The sequence below is a fragment of the Fistularia commersonii genome, chromosome 23, assembly GCF_037954325.1.
Source record: "Fistularia commersonii isolate RoL2024-O1a breed Wild chromosome 23, RoL_Fcom_v1.0, whole genome shotgun sequence".
In the NCBI taxonomy this organism is placed as follows: Eukaryota; Metazoa; Chordata; class Actinopteri; order Syngnathiformes; family Fistulariidae; genus Fistularia; species Fistularia commersonii.
Window position 1 is genome coordinate 882,501 of NC_141306.1, and position 24,474 is coordinate 906,974.

The 24,474-nt window shown below is 49.4% G+C and overlaps 1 protein-coding gene across 1 annotated transcript in view; it reads left to right on the plus strand.

The window, feature by feature from the left end:
* Positions 1 to 24,474, plus strand: part of LOC147220603 (leucine-rich repeat transmembrane neuronal protein 4-like) — a 32,755-nt gene that overhangs the window by 3,196 nt on the left and 5,085 nt on the right. Inside the window, exon 2 of the mRNA XM_086170807.1 lies at positions 12,096 to 13,720. Coding sequence (XP_086026933.1) covers positions 12,096 to 13,720 — 1,625 coding nt within the window. The remainder of the gene's footprint in view (positions 1 to 12,095; positions 13,721 to 24,474) is intronic.

Below are 24,474 nucleotides of genomic sequence, written 5' to 3' on the forward strand. Positions count from 1 at the left end.
TGACTGACTCAAATGGTTATTTTCTTAAAAGTCGGCATCAGATTCATCCGTTCATTCCTCTATTTATCCACCTGTCAATCACTCCGTCCACCCGTCTGTCAGCTCCTCCTCCTTCATCTTCTCATCCATCCACCTTTCCTCAGATCACATCCACACACCTCATTGTCCATCCATCCTTCTACTCATCTACCCGCATCATTCCATTCACTAGCAATCTATCCATCCGCCAATCATCTCCTCCATCCATCCATCCATCCATCCATCCAATCATCTCCTCCATCCATCCATCCATCCATCCATCCAATCATCTCCTCCATCCATCCACCTGCTGCTGATCCGCCTGCAAACACTGCCTTTCGATGCCTCGTCTCACGCAGACGTGCAAACATTCAGCCTCTCCATCACGCGTCTGGCTCTGCATGGACCTCCAGGGGGAGGAACCTGCAGAACCCTGAGGAACCTCACGCAGAGAACACAGGGACTCCACACACACACAGGACCTCCTGCGGAAATCCAACCAGGGACCTTCTCCTTGTGAGGAGGAAGCGCTAATCGCTGCGCCGCTGGCAGTCCCTTTGTGTGTGTGTGTGAGCATGCACACACACACACACACACACACACACACACACACACACACACACACACACACACACACACACACACACACACACACACGTTGCAGGAAGCACCTGGATGAAGCAGATCAGTGATGTAGCTTGACGCTAATAATACTGAGCTAAAAACAAACAATGAAAACAAGGCCTGGTGTGTGTGTGTGTGTGTGTGTGTGTGTGTGTGTTGGAGGGGGCAGTGAGTCACCGCCGGAGAACCGCTCGCTCGCATTCCGTGTCGGGAACGGAGAACGTGTGAGGCGGGTCACACACTCCGGGATCTCCTGAACATCTCAGCAGCTTCCTGGAGCTTCAGAAGTTCATGCGGAGAGAAAACAAGCGTGAGAACAGAAGAACCTCCAGGGTTCTCCTGCACGGGTTCTCCATCATTGGGAACGGTTGGATGATTGACAGCTGTCCAGACCAGCCTAAGCCCCGCCCCCAAACCTAATTAGGTGTCTAACAAACCGATGAATGATTGGCTGTTGGTTTATTCGGGCGAAGTTAGCTTCCCTGCTAGCTGTGTTTAGCCGTCATCCAGGAAGTAATAATAAATAAGCAATCAGGATATTTTCACAATAAAACAACAACAAAAACAACTTATCCGTTGCCATGACTACAGGATACAACATTTGCCGCAGTGACATCACAAGTACTCGCAGCGCTTAGCCTCCAAAATAAAAGCATCCAAGGTTGCACAACTTTTTTTTTTTTTTTTTTTTAACATTGCTGCCATCAGTCCTTCACAATGTCAGATTTTACAAGATCGACACACACACACACACACACACACACAATTAGCTCGAAAATGCTACGCTCAGGAAGGAGCCAATTAGCCGGGCGTTCCTTTGTGCTGCCGAAGAAAAGGCGTCTCGGCGCCGAAAAGCCGCCGACCGCCATCCTTGGGTTCGTTAATTAAAACTGAAACAAAGACCTGATCATCGGAACCGACGGCTGACGAGTGTGTGTGTGTGTGTGTGTGTGTTGGGGGGGGATTTAAAATAGAAACAGAGAGGAAGAGGAGATCCATCTCAGGCTGATCCGTCAACGCCGTCCTCCTGCTCTGTTTTTAGAACTTTGCCACGTGAACCCGGAGACGCCGCCGCCGCCGCGTTCTGACATGTTTTGACTCCGACTCAGTACATTTCGAAGTACTTTTTGAAGTAATAATACAAGTTGACACGTGGAAAAACTATGGCGCGAGGCAACGTTTACTCCACCCGCCGCACTCCCTACCTTTGAGGTCACCTGATGCTTCCCCCTCAACAGGCTCCGCCCCTTGCCGGAAGCTCCGCCTCCTTTAGACGGCGTCGGTCCGTCTCCTTCCCTGCGAGGGGGAACATGGAGAACGCTCGGTTATGATGAAAATGCTGAAAATGCAGGGCGTCGTTCTTGTTGAGCGGCTCTGCTAATATGGCTTTAGCGTGGTGTTAGCATGGTGCTCTCATTGAGCGCCTTGTGTACCAGGGTGTTAGCATGAGTTTAGTATGTTGTTAGCACATTACCCATGTGGTGTGAACATGGTGCTACTATAGGATTTGCACAGTGTTATCATGGTGCTTGCAAGGTGTAGCCAGGATATTAGCATGGTGCTACCAGAATCAGAAATCCTTTTATTGATCCTGGAGGAAATAGTGCACCAAGGTGTTAGCATGGTTTTAGTTCATTGTTAGCATGGTACTAGGATGGTGTTAATGCGGTGCTACGAGGATGTTCGCACGATGCTAGCGAGGAGTAACCAGGGTGTTAGCATGGGGCTAGCACCATGGAAGAATCTTGTTGATCCAAGAGGGCCTTGTGTACTAGGGTATTAGCATGGTTTTAGTACATTATTAGCATGGTGTTAATGTGGTGCTACCAGGAGGTTTGCACAATACCTAGCACCTAGCAAGGTGTACCCAGGGTGTTAACATGGTGCTACCGGAACCAGAAGTATCTTATTGATGCCAGAGGGCCTTGTGTACGAGGGTGTTAGCATGCGTTTAATCTGTTGTCAGCATGGTACTTGTATGGTGTGAATGTGGTGCTACTAGGATGTTCACATGGTGCTAGCAAGGTGTAACCAGGGTGTTAGCATGGTGCTACCAGAATCAGAAGTATTTAACTGATCTTAAACGTCTTTGTGTACCCGGGTGTTAGCATGGTTTTAGTGTGTTGTTAGCACGGTACTAGCATGTTGTGGTGCTACCACACCATGTTCGCACAGTGCTGGCAAGGTGTAATCCGGGTGTTAGCGTGGTGCTAACACCAGGGAAGTATCTCATTGATCCCAGAGGGCCTTGTGGCCTGGAGTAGTGTTCATGTGGTGCTACCGGGCTGTTAGCATGATGCAACCAGGTCGATCACGAGGTGTAAACATGATGCTACCCCGGTGCTAGTGTGGCGCTACCAGGATGTTAGCATGCAGGAGACGCCCACACTGCTACGAGGAGATTCGGGAAACGTCAGGATTCCATCATGTGACCAAAACCCGATCAGAGTGATTCGGTTTCCGAGTTGCTGGAGAACCGGAGACGTTAGAAGTGGGCGGAGCTAAAAGCTGGCGCAGGTTTTTAAAGGCTACATCATCATTAGGGATTATTGTTCTGCTTTCAGAGACTGTAGGAAGTGATGTCTTTGACATTCACCGCTCACACACACACACACACACACACACACACACACACAGCGGACGTTATATTGATTTCCCTACATTTCCAAAAGACTTGTCCGAACACTAACCGCAATTGATGTCTTCACAACGCGAGGAATTCGTGACACACACACACACACACACACACACACACACACACACACACACTACATCATCCGCTAGCGGCGTCCAAAGTGGCCAATTGTAATATTTCAGTGGTCCCACCTTCAGATGGATATCCATCAAAGCAGGTCAGGATAGCGATGCTATGCTAGTGTGTGTGCAGAACCTAGATTCTGGAATGGAAGCCAGAGATGAAGAGCAGTCCTTCCATTCATCTGGGTGAGGGACACAGCGGCATCTCCGCCCACCTGAGATGTTCCAGGAAGCTCCTCAACCTCAGCTGACTCCTTGAGGCTCGATGGAGCAGGAGCTCTACTTGGAGCTCCTGGAAGCCACGGTTCGATGGATCAATCGAGGCATCAGGGTTCTGACCTTCTCTGGCCCCAGGTGCTCCAAAGTGGAAGCTCTTCTTTGGACCTGTTGGGTCACATGTTGGTCTCTAGGCTGCTTCTGATTGGACAATCAATCACCACTTTCAGACAGAAAGGTTTCAAGAACTTCCCAGCTCCGGCTTGGTCTCAGGAGGTTCCTCCTCAGGGCGAACCTCCTGGTTTAGCATCACCACAGGCTGTAAGGGCCTAGACTTCATGCACCTGAAGGTCCACCTACCAAAAATGAACCACCGAAGCAGACGGCACAGACAACATGGAGGTGGAAGAACCCGGTAGCCGGTAGCTAACTGCACTTATTTTGGACAAAATGTAGACCTTCCTTCACTAGCCCTCTGAGGCCTTGCAGGCAAGAAGAACCTGGACCTCTTTGTCCCAAGGAAACATCTGACCAGTCACCACAGTAGCTTTGCCGCCTTGAAGGAGGACCTGGTTTGGGGGCGTGGCTTATGAGTTCCACCAATCACCAGGCACCTATGAGTTCCTTAGGAACCGTGGAACGACGCTGGCCGGGAGTACGAGTTAAGGACCCGGTGGAGGGAGGAACCAGGGACTGTGCCCAAGGTACAGCCTTGTTCCTGAGAAGGTCCACTGATAGGTGTTTCCTTATATGGGCAGAGCGGGTGGTTCTCCTGCGTCGTCATGGCTACAGAAAAGGTCGGCGACCTTCGCCGCATTTCTGCGGGTTCTCAGGACGGTGGTTCTGATTCCTAATGTCGCGTCTGCACTCGGGTGGCAGAAGGTCGGAGGAAGACGGCTCCTCCTCCAACTCCCCCCTCGCATAGTAAGCAGTTGGAAGCCAGTTACTGCCCTTGTTGCTGGCGGCGGCGGCGGCGGCGGAGGAGGGGGTGGAGGTGGAGGTCTTGGAGCTGGCAGGCACTCCGCCGCAGACACCACCACCACCACCACCTCCTCCTCCTCCTCCAGACAGACTCCTGTTGAATCCACGCTGGCGCTCTCTGAGGTCGGGAAACGCTCAGTCATGCCTTCACGGTTGGTGGGTTCCTCTTACCAGATCCTTCTGACCAGACAGATCCTGCACCCGATGGACGCTCGGGGTAGTAAAGAAAAATCAGCTGTGTGGCTCAATCAGACTAGCATGCTAGTTGAAATCTTCTTGTGTTGGCAACTGGACTTGAGTTTCCTCTCTTGAAGATGTTTCATCCCAGAGGCTTCTTCAGTTCCAAAGACCTGTGGGGAGTTTCCAAATATAAGTGCCAGGGTTGTGGGCGAGTCTGGCTTATTGTGGCTCGTTGTGTAAATGGAAGAGTCGATCTGCAGAAACTACATCTCAGGGGGTTCTTATGCTAACGGGGGTGCTAACAAATGCCCCGACACAGGAGCTCCACTTGCACTCGTCTACAGAAGATGTCGAGCGAGAGCGGGTTATTTTCCAGGACGGTGGAGGTGGAGGTGGAGGTGGGCAGTGACCGGGATGACAGTGATCAAAGCTTGGTAAGCTAAACGGAGATGAACAGATGAAGATCTCAGCTCAGGTTTAAAGGACTCGGTGGACTGTTTGATGTCGGGGATGGGGTTCGGGGGGGGTTGATGGGGGCGCCAGAGGGCGGGGGTCATTCCCGGGGAAGAAGCCTGAGGCCCGTCAAAGCAAAGCGACAGAAACGCTGCCAAACTCCAGACCCTGTAAGGATCTGGAGGCTGGAAGCAGAACAGAAGTCACTCTTTTCATTCATTCATTCATTCATTCTCTAAACCGCTGAAGGGTGGGGGAGGGGGGGGGGGCGGAGCCTATCCCGGCTGTGATTGGACAAGAGGCGGGCTGCACCCTGGATCCATCACACTTAGAGACATACAACTCTTGCCCCTCTCTTTCCAGGATCAGAGACGTCCCAACATTCACCCTCTCATTCAGGCCTCATGTGAAGACATCCAAGCGTCCACCCTGTTCAGAAACCTGTGGCGTCCATTCACGCACTCCTTCAAATGTCAGAAACATACAACTCTTGCCCCTCTCTTTCCAAGATCAAACAGAGACGTCCCAACATTGACCCTCTCATTCAAGCCTCATGTGAAGACATCCAAGCGTTCACCCTGTTGTTCAGAAACCTGCCGCACTCCTTCAAACGTCAGATAGAAACATACAACTCTTGCCCCCTTCATGGACGCACCAGAGACAGTCATTCATCCCTTCATTCACACACCTTTTTGAGGGTGAACCTCATTCATTCATTCAGTCCTGCTGGTCTGCAGCCCCCGGGCAGGACCAGGAGACACGAGGCGTTCAGGTTCCTCCTGAATAATTAGCTCCAGATAAATGAGACGGGAGCAGCATCGGCGCCGTTTTACTCGGCTGGAGTTTCAGGAGGAAATTTCTAAAGTGCCGTGCGAGTCAGCCGGCCTCAAACTCACTGCCGGCTGTTTTCGGAACAGAAATAAAAAAGAAAAATAGCGAAAAACAACGTGACCTTTTTGTTTCTCCGCCTGGACCAGGGAGGCTCGGCTCTTCACGCCGCTCTGCTTTTGGTTTTGCTAGTCGGAGTTACTTTTTGACGTTCAGCAGCTTCGCCGCGCTGCGTTCGAGGATTAACTTCCAGCTTCGACGAATGAATGAGCGAATGATGCGATCGGATCTACATTCATGTGTTCATGGAGCCTCAAACCAGCCTTTGCATGTCGGGGTTCATCAGAAGCTGCTTTTCTGGATTTGAAAATATAAATGTTTTGCTAAAGTGGCGTCTCCCTGCACAGATCGCCTCAGCTAGCCGGCGCTCACCATAGGAATGGCGTGATTCGCTGACGTCATTAACATTGCTGCATTATCAATGAGCGCACACACACACACACACACACACACACACACACACACGCCACTAATGAAAGGCGTGTTCACGGAGGTCACGTGCCGCCGCCGACTATAAAATTAACCATGATTAATTCAGTCAGGTTAACCCCACATTCCTGCTATGAAACCGCTATTGGCCTCTGGTGTTGCTAGGCAACAGCGAGCAGGAACGCCAGATTTGTTAAAGCAATCGATGTTAAAGACAAAAAAAACACACTTAAAAATATACGTATAAAAAGGTTGAATTCACAATAGGAACGCGCAACAGGCGTGGAGGTACACACACACACACACACACACACACACACACTTTATATTCGATGACTACTTCATTAAAACACACTGCTTGCTGGTTTGTGAACAACAACATAGTTTGCAGGTGTGTGTGTGTGTGTGTGTGTGTGTGTGTTAAAGCGGTGGGGCAGATCAGTGACATCATCAACATCAAAGTGTCTGTAGCCGCCTGAGACCCGTTCCATTACCAATTAGCATGACCCGAATTAGCGCTAAGTAGCTTGGCTGTTAGCTTACCATTGTTAGCCGTTATTTGGCCCCCAGTTGTTTATGTGTTAGAGAAAGGGGGCGGAGCCTGTTAGTGGAAGGCGGGGCTTAACCTGGGTCAGTCAGCTGTCAATCATCCAGAGGCCTCCAGGCATTTCACTCTCACTGACGTCTATGCACACCGCAGCAGCATTAGCGTAGCGCCGCTAACCTGCGCGCAACAACAAATTGGACGCAGGAAAAAAAAAAAGAAAAAAAAAAAACTCGGCGGTTGATCGCCCGCCCCTCGCCGCCTCCGGCGAGAACTCGACCTCCATCAGCGGCCGCTTCTCCGGAAGGAAAACAGTGATCCTATAAACCTGAGCGGCGCCGTGATTGACAGCGCTAAAGCTAGGAGGTGAATCAATACACCTCATCTCCACGGCGACCGGGTTGGTAATAACCCCCCCACTCACTCACTAATCCCACCCTGTCTGAGGCGACTCGCTACTATCCTGTAACAAGCGGCGGCGCGCGGGGGGGGTGGTGAAAAATGGCGTCCGTTTTCCTTTGAACGATTAGCATCCGTGACGGCGTTTAACCCCCCCCCCCCGCACGCCGCCCACCGATTTAGATCCATCCCGAATCAGCTGTTTGTGTTTTGAATTAATAACTTAATCGATCTTTTGGAGACGACGGCGGACAGGAAGTCAGCTGGATAAAGAGGTGCTGGAGGTTTTGGGGGGGGTCGGGTGATGCCCGCCTCGAATTGATCGCCGCGGCGATGGCCCACGCCGCCAGCGCTGGACACCGCGGTACGTTTTTTAATATGAGCCTTAAAACGCCGGCGAGCGGGCCGGTAATGGAATACATCACACGTCCGGCGGCGGTGGCGGCGGGCGCCGGAAACTGCTGCTCTCAGCTGGAAAACCATATATTAAAAAAAAAAAAAAAACAAAAAAAAAAACTTGGCTACATGTGAGAGGAGGTAAAGTACTTCAACCCCCCCCATCATCCCTCCACCTATCAGGAAGGAAAATACTTCCAAAGTACAAGTATGGCGCCGGATCAGGTATTTAAACCCGAAGAACATCCACATGACCACTGGTGACACTCGAGTGGACTTGTATGCCTATTTACACCAGCTCATGCTCACCCGATCACAACCCGATGAGGAACCAGACCATCTGGAGCAAGCGTAGGGGTCGAGGTGTTGCCAAAGGGCACTTCGGAAGGTAGCCAGGAGGAACTTGGGAATTGAACCACCAACCTCCCGGTGAAGGTGAAACGTCCACCTTGTAATTCGTGCTTCTGTCCCTTCCGTGGAGCCGACGCAACCCGCCGGGAGCTTCCAGTTAAGCGGGACAATCAAGGAGAACGTTCACGGTTGAAGAGCTTTATGGAGAACCCCTCCAACCAGACGTGGAACCGCACGTTCCGCTCTCGATTAGGAAGCGGTTCTCCAGGGCGCCATTTACCTCCTTCAGTCAAGTGAGCTCGGTTCGACTGAGTATCTCTTTAAATCCCCACGTTCAACCATTAGATCTTATTTTTTCTTCGTCCTCGAACGAGGACAGGGGACGAAGAGGAGGAGAAGAACCTCCTCTTCATCACCCCCCCCCGGCGATACTTCCTATCTCCATCGTAACTCTGAAGCTGTTGAAGCTTTAACTGGTACAAGATCTCCACAAACCCCCGGCGAAGATTAGTGACGCTCCGCCGAGGAGCCAAATGGAGGTTCGGGTGGAGGAGGAGGAGGACGAGAAGATCTCACATAAAGCCTCCCGTCACTTTTTCACTTCATCACTCATTCTCTGCTGGAACTGAGTCAATCACATTTGAAACGGACTGGAGATCCTTCAGATTTACCTCACGGCCAGATGGTTTCTGGTCCAGATCCAGGAAGAAGAAGGAGGAGGAGGAGGAGGAGGATGGGGGTGGGGAGGTTCCTGGTGTGCAGGTTCTCCATGTTCTCCATCTTGCTCCAGAAGTCCAAAAACAGTCCCTCCAGTTGTCTGCAGGTGTGGAACCGATGGTCCACTGGGTTCTTTATGTTCTCCTCGAGCCTCCTTGAGGGTTCCCTCCATGTTCTCCATCTGGCTCCAGCAGTCTTAAACCAGTCAGGCTCGGTGAAGATGACAAACCGTCCTTAGATGTGAATCTGTTGGTCCACAGGGTTCTCCAGGTTCTCCTCATTCCTGCCTGGGTTCTCTCCAGGTTCACCGTCCAGAAGGTCCACTAATGACTCTGGATTGTCTGCAGGTGTGAATGAGGGTGTTTGATTGACAGCTGATCCACCATGGCCCCGCCCCCTGCTCACCTAGCAACTCCATTGGAGCAGGTGGGGTCACATGACTAATGGGGGGGGGTGCAGTGGAATGCTCCGCCTTGATCATGTGACCAGCTGAGACCTATCAGGGTGGGAGACGCTCACCTCGTTTGAGTTGTGGTGGACGCTCGGTTGCCACGGTAACCCCCCCCCAGGTATCTTCCTGTGTCAGTGGCCTTCTGTTAACAGCTACTTCCTCTTTAGCATCGCGAGCTAACTCATGCATGGGCAGGAAGTGGAAGTTGTGGGGCAGGAAGTGGAAGTGGGTGGGAAGGAAGTGGAAAAAAAGGGGGGGCAGGACGCAGAAATTGTGGGGCAGGAAGTGGGAAGGGGGGGCAGGAAGTGTAAAAGGGGGCAGAAAGTGTAATTTGGGGTGCAGGAAGTGTAAAAGGGGGTGCAGGAAGTGTAAAAGGGGGTGCATGAAGTGGAATTTGGGGTGCATGAAGTGTAATTTGGGGTGCATGAAGTGTAATTTGGGGTGCAGGAAGTGTAATTTGGGGTGCAGGAAGTGTAATTTGGGGTGCAGGCAGTGTAAAAGGGGGTGCAGGAAGTGTAAAAGGGGGTGCATGAAGTGGAATTTGGGGTGCATTAAGGATAATTTGGGGTGCATGAAGTGTAATTTGGGGTGCATGAAGTGTAATTTGGGGTGCAGGAAGTGTAATTTGGGGTGCAGGCAGTGTAAAAGGGGGTGCAGGAAGTGTAAAAGGGGGTGCATGAAGTGGAATTTGGGGTGCATTAAGGATAATTTGGGGTGCATGAAGTGTAATTTGGGGTGCAGGAAGTGTAATTTGGGGTGCAGGCAGTGTAAAAGGGGGTGCAGGAAGTGTAAAAGGGGGTGCATGAAGTGGAATTTGGGGTGCATTAAGGATAATTTGGGGTGCATGAAGTGTAATTTGGGGTGCAGGAAGTGTAATTTGGGGTGCAGGCAGTGTAAAAGGGGGCCCCCCTCCACCCCTCCATCCTCTGCTCCTCCTCGTCCTCCATGAAGGATCAGATGAATCATTCAATCCGTGGTTGTTTGTGGGGAAGCAGCTGCCGCCGAGCCGTGGACGGGAGCAGATGGGAGCCCTGGGGGCGGGAGTGTGTGTGTGTGTGTGTGTGTGTGAGAGTGTGTGTGTGTGTGTGTGTGTGTGTTCAAAAAGCGGCGTGCATCAACGAATCAGCAGCTCTGACCATCCAAAGTGTCATCATTAGACAGATCAGGAGCAGCGATGGTGTCTGACTTCCTGTCGGCCATATTGGAAAAAAATAAGGCTCGTTAGAGACGCCGTCGCGAACCTGAAGGGAGCAGAATATCATCCTGGATGGAGGGATGGAAGAAAAGATAGATGGAAGGATGGAGGGATGAATGGAGGAATGGATGGAAGGATGGAGGGATGGAAGGATGGAGGGATGAATGGAGGAATGGATGGAGGGATGGACGGATGGAGGGATGGAAGGATGGAGGGATGGAAGGATGGAGGGATGGAGGGATGGAAGAAAAGATAGATGGAAGGATGGAAGGATGGAGGGATGGAGGGATGGAGGGATGAATGGATGGAGGGATGGAAGGATGGAGGGAGGAATGGAGGAATGGATGGAGGGATGGAAGAAAAGATAGATGGAAGGATGGAGGGATGGAGGGATGAATGGATGGAGGGATGAATGAAGGAATGGATGGAAGGATGGAAGGATGGAGGGATGGAGGGATGGAGGGATGAATGGATGGAGGGATGGAAGGATGGAGGGATGAATGGAGGAATGGATGGAGGGATGGACGGATGGAAGGATGGAGGGATGAATGGATGGAGGGATGAATGAAGGAATGGATGGAAGGATGGAGGGATGGAGGGATGAATGGATGGAGGGATGGAAGGATGGAGGGATGAATGGAGGAATGGATGGAGGGATGGACGGATGGAGGGATGAATGGATGGAGGGATGGAAGGATGGAGGGATGGAGGGATGGAAGAAAAGATAGATGGAAGGATGGAAGGATGGAGGGATGGAGGGATGGAGGGATGGAGGGATGAATGGATGGAGGGATGGAAGGATGGAGGGATGAATGGAGGAATGGATGGAGGGATGAATGGAGGAATGGATGGAGGGATGGAAGAAAAGATAGATGGAAGGATGGAGGGATGGAGGGATGGAGGGATGGAGGGATGACTGGGTGACTGACTGACCTTTTGAATGTCCATCAACGTGTCGTCAGGGATGAGGTCGTAGCCATGGCAACCGTCACTTTTAATCCCTGAGTGTTTTCCATGGGCCTGTAAGGAGGAGGTTCTCCAGGGTTCTCCAGGGTTCTCCAGTGAGTTCTCCACCTCCTGCATGTGTTTGGACAAGCAGGAGGAACCTGGAGGAACCTGAGGAACCCCAGCAGACGTCCAGAAGCTGGAACGTCCTTTTTCCGTCGAGGCTTCCGGCGGAAAGACGAACTGGAGGTTGGGTTCTTCCTCGGTATCCCTTCTGATTCCTCCCTCTGAGGACCAAGGGAAACATCTTATCTCCTCGGCACACGGGCGCCGAAGATAACGACATTTTCTTTGAAGGTGTTTTCTCTTTTCTATCTTCCCTGAACTCTTATCTTCTGCCGGAGTCCAAGTCGCGTCGGATAGACCAGGGTAGCCTGGTCGTCGGGCGGAGAAGCGAAGCTCTTCGCAGACGATACCGCGCTTTTGGCGACGCGACACGAAGGTGGTCGGATGACGGGATTGTCTTCTCTTGTTTCTCTTGCCTCCTGAAGGTCCACTGCTGTGTGACGGCCGGGTGACCCACCTCCTCTTTCCTCTCCTGCTCCTCCTGAGGGCCCCCTTGCTCCTCAGCTTCGGCGAGAGGACCTGCCCCAACAGCTGCCGCTGCGAGGGGAAGACGGTCCACTGCGACTCCTCGGGGTTCCTGGACGTCCCGGAGAACATCTCGGCGGGTTGCCAGGGCCTCTCGCTCCGCTACAACGAGCTGCACACCCTGCTGCCGTACCAGTTCGCCCACCTCGGCCAGCTCCTCTGGATCTACCTGGACCACAATCAGATCTCGGCGTTGGACAGCCGGGCGTTCCAGGGCGTCCGCAGGCTGAAGGAGCTCATCCTCAGCTCCAACAGGATCACATCTCTGCACAACTCCACCTTCCACGGGATCCCCAACCTGCGCAGTCTGGATTTGTCGTACAACAAGCTGGAGGTCCTGCAGCCGGGGCAGTTCCACGGCCTCCGCAAACTGCAGAACCTGCACCTACGGTCCAACGGCCTCTCCAACATCCCCATCCGGGCCTTCCTGGAGTGCAGGAGCTTGGAGTTCCTGGATTTGGGCTACAATCGAATCAAAGCTCTGACTCGTACCACCTTCCTGGGGCTGCAGAGGCTGATGGAGCTGCACCTCGAGCACAACCAGTTCTCACGGATAAACTTTTTCCTCTTCCCGCGACTGGCCAACCTGAGGTCGCTCTACCTGCAGTGGAATCGCATCCGGGTGGTCAACCAGGGGCTGCCTTGGACATGGTACACCCTGCAGAAGCTGGACCTGTCCGGTAACGAGATACAGACCCTGGACCCGGCCGTGTTCCACTGCCTTCCCAACCTGCAAGTCCTCAACCTGGAGTCCAACAAGCTGTCCAACGTGTCCCAGGAGGCGGTGTCGGCGTGGATCTCGCTGACCTCCATCAGCCTGGCCGGCAACATGTGGGACTGCGGAACCGGCATTTGCCCCCTGGTGGCCTGGCTGAGGAACTTCCGCGGGAGCAAGGACACCACCATGATCTGCAGCAGCCCCAAGTATCTCCAGGGCGAGAAGATCATGGAGGCCACCAGGAACCACGGCATTTGCGAGGAAGTCGACTACATCCTGACGGAAACGCCCTCGCCGATGTCGGAGCTCATCTCCGAAGCCACGGCCGAGCCCACCTTCGCGCCCACCACCGGCTCGACCTTCGTGCCCCCGACCGACACCTTGGAGCCGCCCCTGAGGCCTCGGCCCATCCCCCACCCCACCCTGCCGGGTCACATGAGCAAGGACCCCCGAGAGACAGTGGCCCGTAGCCGACCCACCCACCTCCAGCCGCCGGAGATGGAGCACATGACTCTGCACAAGGTGGTGGTGGGCAGCGTGGCGCTCTTCTTCACCATGTCGCTCATCCTCACCATTATCTACGTGCTGTGGCGGCGCTACCCGGGCGCCACCAGGTTGCTGCAGCAGCAGTCCATGGTGGCGCGCAAGCGCCGCAAAAAGAGTCCCGAGCCGGAGCAGAACCTCAGCTCCCAGCTCCAGGAGTACTACATGAGCTACAACCCCGCCGCCACGCCGGAAGCGTTGGAGGTGCTGGGCAACGGCACCGGCTCCTGCACCTGCACCATCTCCGGCTCCAGGGAGTGTGAGGTACGACCCGAATGTGCTCACCATAGGTGTGGACTAGAACGTTGCCGGGGTGGGATGTTGTCCCGCCAAGATGGTGGTCAGGAGATGGCGGTCGAGGCACGGCGGTAACCGTGGAAGTACAGGAGGTAGAACCCCTCGGCGGTCTGTGAGGCAGGTGACGACGTAAAAAGGTGGAAAGTGGGCGGAGTCATCGACATTTCCAAACTTTGTGGTGATCAACTTCTGGATGATCGAGTCAGATGGTGGATCGCATCGACATGTGAAGGAGTGAATGGCTGCAGATCTCTATGTGACATGTAAATGAGAGGGTCAATAGTTGTATGCCTATATAATATGTGGACGAGAAGGTCAATAGTCGTATGTTTCTATATGACGTGTGGATCAGAGGGTCGATAGTTGTACGTCTTTACGTGACATTTAGATGAAAGAGTCAATAGTTGTATGTCTCTATGATATGATGATGAGAGGGTCAATAGTTGTATGCCTATATGATGTGTCGATCAGAGGGTCAATAGTTGTATGTCTCCATGATATGATGATGAAAGAGTCAATAGTTGTATGCTTGTATGATGTGTCGATCAGAGGGTCAATAGTTGTATGTCTCCATGATATGATGATGAAAGAGTCAGTAGTTGTATGTCTCCATGATATGATGATGAAAGAGTCAATAGTTGTATGCTTGTATGATGTGTCGATCAGAGGGTCAATAGTTGTATGTCTCTAGGTGACATTTAGATGAAAGAGTCAATCGTTGTATACTTATATGATGTGTCGATCAGAGGGCCAATAGTTGTATGCTTATATGATATGTGGATGAGAAGGTCAATAGTCGTATGTTTCTATATGACGTGTGGATCAGAGGGTCGATAGTTGTACGTCTTTACGTGACATCTAGATGAAAGAGTCAATAGTTGTATGCCTATATGATGTGTCGATCAGAGGGCCAATTGTTGTATGTCTCTATGATATGATGATGAGAGGGTCAATAGTTGTATGCTTATATGATGTGTCGATCAGAGGGTCAATAGTTGTATGTCTCTAGGTGACATTTAGATGAAAGAGTCAATAGTTGTATACTTATATGATGTGTCGATCAGAGGGCCAATAGTTGTATGCTTATATGATATGTGGATGAGAAGGTCAATAGTCGTATATCTATATGACGTGTGGATCAGAGGGTCAATAGTTGTATGTCTCTACGTGACCTGCTGGACGTCAGTACATTGGGTATGAATGAAAGAGTGAATAGTTGGGCATCTCGACATGACATCTGGCTTAGAGGGTGAATGGTTGTTTGTCTCTGGTCCAGCTCCCCTGATAGGCAGTCGAAGTTGACAAAGCCGCATCAGATTTGCAGCACAGGCAGTTGACCCTGGAGTTAAGCCGCGGCCTTATTCCTGTGAATGGAGGTACCTACTTAAGCGGTGTGGAACGGAGACGCGGAACCCTGTTCATCTGTAATCCGTGACAGCCTCCACCACTGCCGCCGCCGCCGCCGCCACCTCCGCCGCAGGCTCCTTTGTTTGGTCGCAGAAAGTGAGAACATGCCTCGTCGGCAGCGGCTGTCAGATCCTGGCCTCTTTGAAGACTTCATTACAGAACATCCCTTTTGTGTGGAAACATGTCACGCGTCGCCGGTGGAGGAACGTCCTCCCTCCGAGGAACTCCGTACATCTCGCAGGAGCATCTGCAGCCGTTCCTGTGTCCGTTAGCCTCGGGCCGCTAACCGGCTCCAAACGGCGACGGCCACCCTGAGGTCGGCGGCCATTTTCTCTGACCGTACCTTGAATGCACCACCAGTGCAGTTCGCTGCCAATCGCTGCCAATTTGGTCTTTGCAGCCAAATCATTCATTAACACGCATTAATACACTCAAAGGGGGAGGAGCCTATCTCCCTCGACCAATCAAATACAGGGAGCACATAGAAATATACAACCATTCACCCTCTCATTCGTCCCCATCTAGAGACACACAACCATCCACTGTCCCCTTCAGATGAGATTTAGGCATACAAGTACTCACTCTCTGGTGGCCATCATGACAACACATTCTGCAAGTCACCGTCTTATTCACAAATCATACAGACGACCAACTATTCACCCTCTCATGAACACATTTCCCAGCTATGTACCCACATATTCATGCCGTCACCCCAGTTGGACACCAAACAGGCATCCCAGAACATCAGAGTCCCTCTGAACACGGCGAAGGAACATGTAGAATGAATGGAAATATGAATTGATGAATGGATAAATCGCTAGTTTCGTCACCGCCGAGAGTACAAGTACAGGCCCGTAAGGGGTACGGATACGGGACGCTTTTCAAATCCACACCTTTATGTTTTTGCGCCTCGCCCCCTGAGGCCGGCCTGGTTCGGCTCCGGCAGAGGAGGACCAGCGGCGCGGATCATAAACCAATGAGTGAATGAATGAATTACCTTTTCCCTCCGGCCCCGCGGGAGAAAGATTAGCGGTGACGGTTGAGTTAGCGTGTCTATATATAGAGGATTTGTCGGGATTAGCACAGGAGCGAGGGGGTTTTTATCAAGATCCATTGTTCGGGGATGTTGTGGCCTCAGCGGCTCCACGACGGGCGTGATTCATCGGCACCTCGCCAACAATCAGCGGCGCCGCCGTCCCGCCCGCACATCAAGCTGGAGAAGTTCACCGCCCATTCACGCGGGTGAAGCTAATCAAGATCTGCAGCTAATTAGGAGGCCATTCAGGCGGGCCGGCTCTCGTTCCTCGCCGAGCGCAAGTGAATCGTGGTTATCTGCCCGGTACCTTCGTGGCAGGGTTGGTTTCCAGTCCCTGAGAGCGCCGGCGAGGAGCTCGTGTTTTGGGTTCCCCTGCAGTCCAGCAGAAGGGGGTCCAGAGAACCAGATCAGAAGCCGGGTCCCGAGGTAGCCCTGATGTTCACCGAGCCAGACGGGAGGAAGCGGTGGGTTCCTGAGGATCTACAAGGAGGAGGTAGTTTTGGACTTGAGCTTGAAGTCACACTGAGAGACCTCCAACTGTTCACCTCTCATCTGCACCTATGGATCGTTGGAAGAAGATGGAGAACCTGAGAAGAAACTGAAGCTACATGCTTACCAATGCAGGAAAGGCTGGACCAGTCGACTGTCCATCACAGGTTCAGCTGTCCATCACAGGGCCACAAATGATGGACCTCCAGAGTCAGTATCTGCTCTCCTGTTCCCCTAAACGCTGATCTGTTCCTGGTCCTTCTCAGAACCTTCTCTCCACCTCCATCCCTCCGGCTCCTGTGGGTGGATGCGATGTATCCTGAGTGTTCTGGTTGTCTCGGCCTGCGAGGCGTTCAGGGCCTGCGGGAGCTCCGGGTTCTCGGGGTTACGGAGCGATTAGAGCTGGTCGGAGGTGAAGATCTCTCCATCAGGAGGATTAGGAAGGTGCACCATCCTCCCCTCGGCGAGGTCTTTCCTTTTCTTCTCCTTCCAGCCTCCAGACGCCGTTCTTTCCTCTTTTAATGGCGGCCTTTAAACGCCGCCGCTCCCTTTGATCCCGCCGATTAAAAGCCGATCGGCGCCCTAACGAGGTCTTGTCCTCGTCCACCTCCTCAGCTCCAGCAGGCCAGAAGGGGAAACACTTCTTCTTCTTCTTGTAACTTGGCCTGACTTTGCTTTTTGGAGACCAATTTAGAATGAATGAATGAGTGATGGAGTGAATGAATGGATGAATGGATGAACAGGAAGTGACCCTGGCAGCAGGTCTTTCTCCACTGTGAGAAGGTTTCTGGTTCTCACAGCCGGCGTGGATGAGAGGGTGAACGGTTGGACGTCTCTTTGATTGACAGGTCACCCATCCAGGTTAAGCCCCGCCTCCAAGTCAACAGCAGGGGATACATGATGGATGAAAGAGTGAATGAATGAATCAATGCATGAATGAATGAATGAGTGAATAAATGTATGAACAAATGAATGAATCTACGAATGAATTAGTGAATAAATGCATGGATAAATGAATGGATGAAAATGAATGAATGAATGCATGAATGAATGTATGAATAAATGAATGTATGAATAAATGAATGCATCTATGAATAAATGAATCTATTAGTGAATGAATGAAAGAATGCATGCGTGAATGAATCTATGAATGAATGAATAAATGCATGAATGACTGAAAAGATGAATGAGTGAATAAATATATGAACAAATGAATGAATGCATGAACGAATGACTGAATAAATGCATGGAAAAATGAATGGGTGAAAAATGTATGAATGAATGAATGAATCTATGAAGGAATCTATGAAGGAATGAATTAATGTATGAATGAATGAATTGATAAATAAATTAATCTATGAATGAATGAATCTATGAGTGAATGAATGAAAGAATTCATGCATGGATTAATTGATGAATGAATGAATCCATGAATGAATGAATCCATGAATAAATGAACGAATGAAAGAATGCATGAATGGATTTATGAACGAATGAATGAATCTATGAGTAAATGAATGAATGAGTGAATGACTGCATGAATGAATGAGTGAATTAATACATGGATAAATGAATGAATGAATGAATCTATGAGTAAATGAATGAATGAGTGAATGACTGCATGAATGAATGAGTGAATTAATACATGGATAAATGAATATATGAATGAATGAATGAATCTATGAGTAAATGAATGAATGAATGAATGAAATTGTATGAATGAATGAATCTACGAGTGAAAGAATGAAAGAATGAATGCAAAATGTATGAATGAATCAATCAATCTATAAGTAAAAGAATGAATGAATGAATCTATGAGTGAAAGAATGAATGAATGAATGAATAAATACATGGATAAATGAATCTATGAATGAATGAATGAATGAATGAATCTTAGCTCTGGGGTCATTTGACTGACCGATCCTCCCGAACAGGAAGTAGAAGCCGCCTCTTAGAAACTCCAACCAATCCCCTCCCGTTGAGGCGCCGCAACACGATTGGCCGCCGGATATATAAGTCCGACCGGGCTCTCTCCTGATTGGCCGGGGGCCTTGCGGCGCCACATTAGCGCCCACGCTGAACAGAACGGCGTGAAAACTTCCATTATAAAAGCACGGGGCGTTTCGGTTGCTCTAATTTAAAAATGTCACCGTGGCGACGGGCGGGGGGGGGGGGGGGGGGGGGGGGGTGTTTAAAGATTGAGCGAACAACGTCGGGCGGATTTAGTTTGATGGAAGTGGCGTCTCGCTGCCCCTGCAGAACCTTTTCATCACGGCTCTGCAGGAACGCCGGTCCCTTTGAGATACCCCGCGGCGGGGGGGGGGGGCAGAAACGGAGGGGGGGGTAGGTGGGGTGGCTGGCGTGGGGGGGGGGGGCAACACATTGAACCCCCGGTGGCTGATTCAGGAAGGTGCTTTCAAACATGTATCTAGATGTTTTTATTGGATGAAATAGTTACCCCCCCCCCCCCCCGCTTCTGCACCCCCGCCAGCTGATTACCCCCCTCCTTCCATTCAGGGGGTAAAATGCTGACGGCGTGGTAACAACCCCCCCCCTCCTTTGCCCTTGGCGGGGTGTGAATTCTGACAGAAAAGCTTCCCCCGCTAATGGCGGCGCCTCCCAGCGGGACGGCGTTCGTCGGTAGGAGGCCAACTTTCTTTAAATGAATGCATGATTAACGGGGGGGGGGGCAGGAAGTGGTATGACCCTGGGGGGGGGGGGGGGAGTGCTCTGATTGGACGGTTCGTGGCGAGACAGCCGCCGTGTTTTCCTGTATCCAAATACAAAACTGGTAAAGTGTTTAATATAAAAGTGGTTGGTTTTGGGGGCGGGGCTTAACGCCGAGCTGTCAATCAAATGGATGTTCACCCTCTAACCAGGAAGATGGAGCTCAAGGAGAGGCTTTAGATATAAAAATGACAGGGTTAATTATTTTATGACTCCATATGAGATGAATGAGAGGGTGAATTATGGGATGTTTTGATATGACACATGAATGGTTTGATGTTTTTATATGTGGATGAGAGGTTGAATGGATGATGTCGCACCATGTGACCCGAATTCAGGACATGTGTTTCCATCACGAATGAATGAATGAACGAATGGTGTCTGTTGCCATGGCGACAAGCGTCGTTATGTCCTCTGGTGACCTCCAGGTTACTTCCTTTTAGCGTCAAAGATCTATTGTTGTTCTTCAGTTAAATGGACTCTGATTGCTGTGTGTGTGTGTGTGTGTGTGTGTGTGTGTGTGTGTGTGTGATGCACTCACACACCGGCTGGAGAAGGTAAACATTCTCCTTTGGGTTCTCCTCACGTTCCCCCCCACTTTAACTTGTCTGATTGGACGTGTCTGGATGATTGACAGCTGCCTCCTCAGGTTAAGCCCCGCCCCTGACTCCGCCCCCTCCCCCTCCTCCTCAGAGCATGACCTTAAAAGGACTTCCTGTCTGGGGTCACCTCGCTTGTTCGCGCCCCCTTTTCCACTCCTCGCTTCTTCGGGAACCCCCTTGGGGTCGGCGGCAGGGGGCGGGGCTTACATATCCCGCCGCTGCCGTCAGCCAATCAGGGAACAGGCTTCCTCAGATTTGTGCAGAAGAAGAGGAGGAGGAAGAGGAGGAACCTCCTCAGCCTAGAGGTGGATTTCACACCTCCTCTTCTTCTGAGGTCCACCTCGGAGGGAGTCCCCCCAAAAAACGTGGGACGCACAGGAAGTAAAGGAAGCTCTGCAGCGCTTATATAACCACTTCCTGCCCCCACACCGATTGGCCTAAATTGAATTTTATAATCTCCTACCTGCACCCCCACTCACACACACACACACACACACACACACACACACACACACACACACACACATCTTCGTCCTCCTATGGCTGCAGGCGCTCATCCTCTTCCTCAGATAACGCCAGCCCGCCCACCTTCGCGTCGCCCCGCCAAAATAAAAGCACGCAAAATAAAAAAAACGTCATGTTTTCACCGTTTTTAAGAAACAAAATCCCACCCCCGCGCGCAGAAATGAGCCGCTCCAAAAAATCGATTTTGATTGGCCGATGAAGAGGGAGGAGCGCCCCCTGTTGGAAAGCTGCCCTAATAACAAACTCCAATATCAAAAAAGCTTATTTTGAAACCGGCTTATTGTTTATGGATCAACAACCCGGTGGACACATTGGAACCGTGCCGGGGAAGAAAATATTAGATTCGGCAGTAATATTTTGACTAAATGTTGACTTCCTGCCCAAACAAACAGCGCTCCAGTCGCTGGCCAGCTCAGATCTGGCGCCGTACCTTTGTGATAAATCACTAATTTTTTCAAGGGAGTTCTGTATGCACGGCCGGCGGCTGCCGATCACCCGTGAAGCAACGCAGACGGAAGAAAAATATTGATTCCATCAGAAAAGAACGATCAATCCAATCCATGAGGGGGGAGAAGGTGCTGAGACGGGTGGAGATACGAATACGACCCTCACCTGGTCACAGGGGGCGGAGCTACAGCTGACGCCCAGGTGGGAGGCGGGGTTTAACCCCGATGGGTCAGCTGTCAATCACGGGGTCACGCATGGAGGTGTCCAATCATTCACGCCGACGGACATTTTGAGGAGAACCTGGAGGAACCCGGGCTGGAGAACCTGTGGAGAACCCATTGAGAGAACCCAGAGAACATGGAGAAGGAACCTGGAAGCTTCGGGGAAAAGTTCTAACCAATGACTCTGGACTGCATGGAGAACCTGGAGGGAACCCAGGCAGACTTGGAGAACATGGTCACCCTTGTGGGGAACCAAGAATGTTCTTGCTCTGAAGGATATGACGTCCTGGGACCGTGGAACCACCTGGAACGCTGGTGGAACCACCTGAAGTCCTAGAAGAACCAGCTGGAACCACCTGGAACTCTGGTGGAACCACCTGAAGTCCTAGAAGAACCAGCTGGAACCACCTGGAACCACCTGGAACACTGGTGGAACCACCTGGAGTCCTAGAAGAACCAGCTGGAACCCCGGTAGATTCCTGGTGTAACTATTTTAAGCCCCCATTAAGGATGAAGGCTTTTAACGAGCAGATTCTGAATAATTGAAAGGTGGAGAAGAAGAAGAAGAAGAAGAAGAAGAAGAAGAAGAAGAAGGAGGAGGAGAAGAAGGAGATGAAGGAGGAGAAGAAGCCTCCCCATGAATCCAGCTGTTGTCCTTACACTGTAATAAACGTGGTTATTACTGAGTTATTACACTATTAAGACGCTCTCTTTGATGCCATCGAACCCTTTTTGATCCTTTCTTTCTGAACCCTTTCATCTGATTGTCCCTTTGATCTGTGAAATGGCTCTCCTGCAAAAATCACAATTTTTTTTTATATTAACACCATTTTTTTTCCGCTTCTTCTTCCCGTCACATTATGATTTGTATCTTCTTATCAAGGTTTCCCGCATTTTCAATTCTTCGTTCTTCTTATCTTTGAAGCGCCATCGCCTTGTAATAACATAATAATAGTAATAATAACACAGTAATAACACAATAATAACCCTAATAATAGCAATGTAATAAAGAAATAATAAGACTGTAATAACACAATAATAACACTAATGATAGCTATAATAACATGTATTAAAACAATAATAGCAATAATAACAGTGAGCGTTGCCATGGTTACTTCTCCTCCACCTGTAACGCGCATCATGTGACTCACATGGCAGGCGGGGGGGGGTCGCCGTGGAAACCAGCCGCCGAGGAATAATCCGGAACGATGATTCGGATTATTGCGGATTATTTCTTGTTGTTTTGGGAGGAATTTACTTCTTTTTTTAAAGTTTTTTTTCATTCGCATGATGAGGTTGGGTATTATGGGATGTCACGCCTGCAGTTAGATTATTATAATTTTTCCTCGGACGGAGTGAATGGCCAGGTTTAAATATAATCCCCCTAAAAAAAGGATTAGTGTCGTATTTATTTATCTATGAGTTTTTATTTTTTACTGTATTTTAACCAACAATTTCATGCATGACTTCATTTTTATCTATTATTACACAATTTTTATTAATTTCATTGATATTGATTTATATTTACTTTCAAAATTTTCAATCAAATCTGTTCCATTAATTTGAAAACCTTTTAAAATTTAAGTTTATTTTTGATATTTAATGTTTAGTTTGGGGGGGGATTATTTTATCATTTTCAATATTTTATATACATATATATATACATACATATATACAGTATAATGATAAAAGATACTATATAAAATTATATGAAAAATATATATAATTTTAATGTAATTTTTATATATTTTTTGGAGATTTATTGATCATATATTGATCATTCATTTGCGATTTTCCAAATAAATTATTTTCAAGTTTGTCACTGTAAAACCTTTAAAAATGTCTCTAAGATTTATTTTTTATATTTAATGTTTAATTTGGGGGTTGATTTGATCATTACATATATATGTAATATTTGGAATTTTTACAGGACATTTATTGATCATTTATTGATGATTTACTTGCGATTCTCCAACCATTTACGACGTATTTAATACGTTTTCTAAGTGAGAAGGTCTGAAGGCCGTCACATTTCAAACATCTGCTCCCCTCGTTAGCGTCCTGCTAATTACATTTTACACTTGGACTCGTTTATTTTGTCCGCAGGCACAAAATGTGTGTGTGTGTAAACACACACGACAATAATGCATGTGTAATAAATGTTGCATAAACATTTTAAAGTTATTTCATATATAATATATATATTATATATATATGTAAAAATCCATAATGGCATCCACGCGTCTACATACATTCATGAGGAGAACCCTGGCAGGAGAACGTGAGGAACCCAGGAGATCATGAGGAGAACCTGGGTAGGAGAACATGGAGAACCCACACTGGAGAACTTTGATAGAACATAGAGAACCCTGGCAGCACAGATCCTCCACCCCCACCTTCCCTTCTTCACGACTCGACCCCGTGGCAATGTGGTGTGTGTGTGTGTGTGTGTGTGTGTGTGTGTGTGTGTGTGTGTGTGTGTGTCCAACCTGAGAGCAGCAGGACGGGTGCAGGTTCCCCAGCGGCTCCTGCTGATGCCGACCAGAGCTGAAGTTCTCTGAACTTGTTCCTCAGGAAGGGTCAGAACCTGGAGCTGAGGGTCCAAACCAGGAGACCCCATGACACTTGTAGACTAATCTGAGATTAAAATATAAAAAAGAAATGTAATTAAAAAACAAAAAATAACTTAAAAAACTAAATTAAATCAAGAAAATGTTTGTTTCATTGTGAGGGTTCGTTCGGAGATTCGTTCATTGATTCAGTAATTGATTCGTTTGTTTGTCCATTCTGTAATTAGTTTAGTTGAAGTGATTCGTTCGTTCAGTAATTGATTCGTTTGTTTGTCCATTCTGTAATTAGTTTAGTTGAAGTGATTCGTTCGTTCAGTAATTGATTCGTTTGTTTGTCCATTCTGTAATTGGTCCGTTCATTCGTAGCGAATCACCCATTCGTTCAGAGATTCATTTGTTCGGTCATTGATTCAAAATGGTTCGTTCATTCTGCCATTTGTCTGGTCGTTTTAAGTGATTCGTTCATTCGTTCGGCGACATCATCGCGTCCATAGCAGAGAGTTCTGACGGCTGATTATGTCTTCCTCAATTATTTGTGATTTTTACTTATTTTATGATTAGTCAGGACCAGAACAATTTATCTGGAAAATTGGGTTTGTGAAAAAAGTTAGTTATGAATAACTTTAAAATGATAAATGTTGGAAAAAAAATGTAAAATACATGATTTTTTTTTTTTAAACCTTTTGGTTGAAATTGA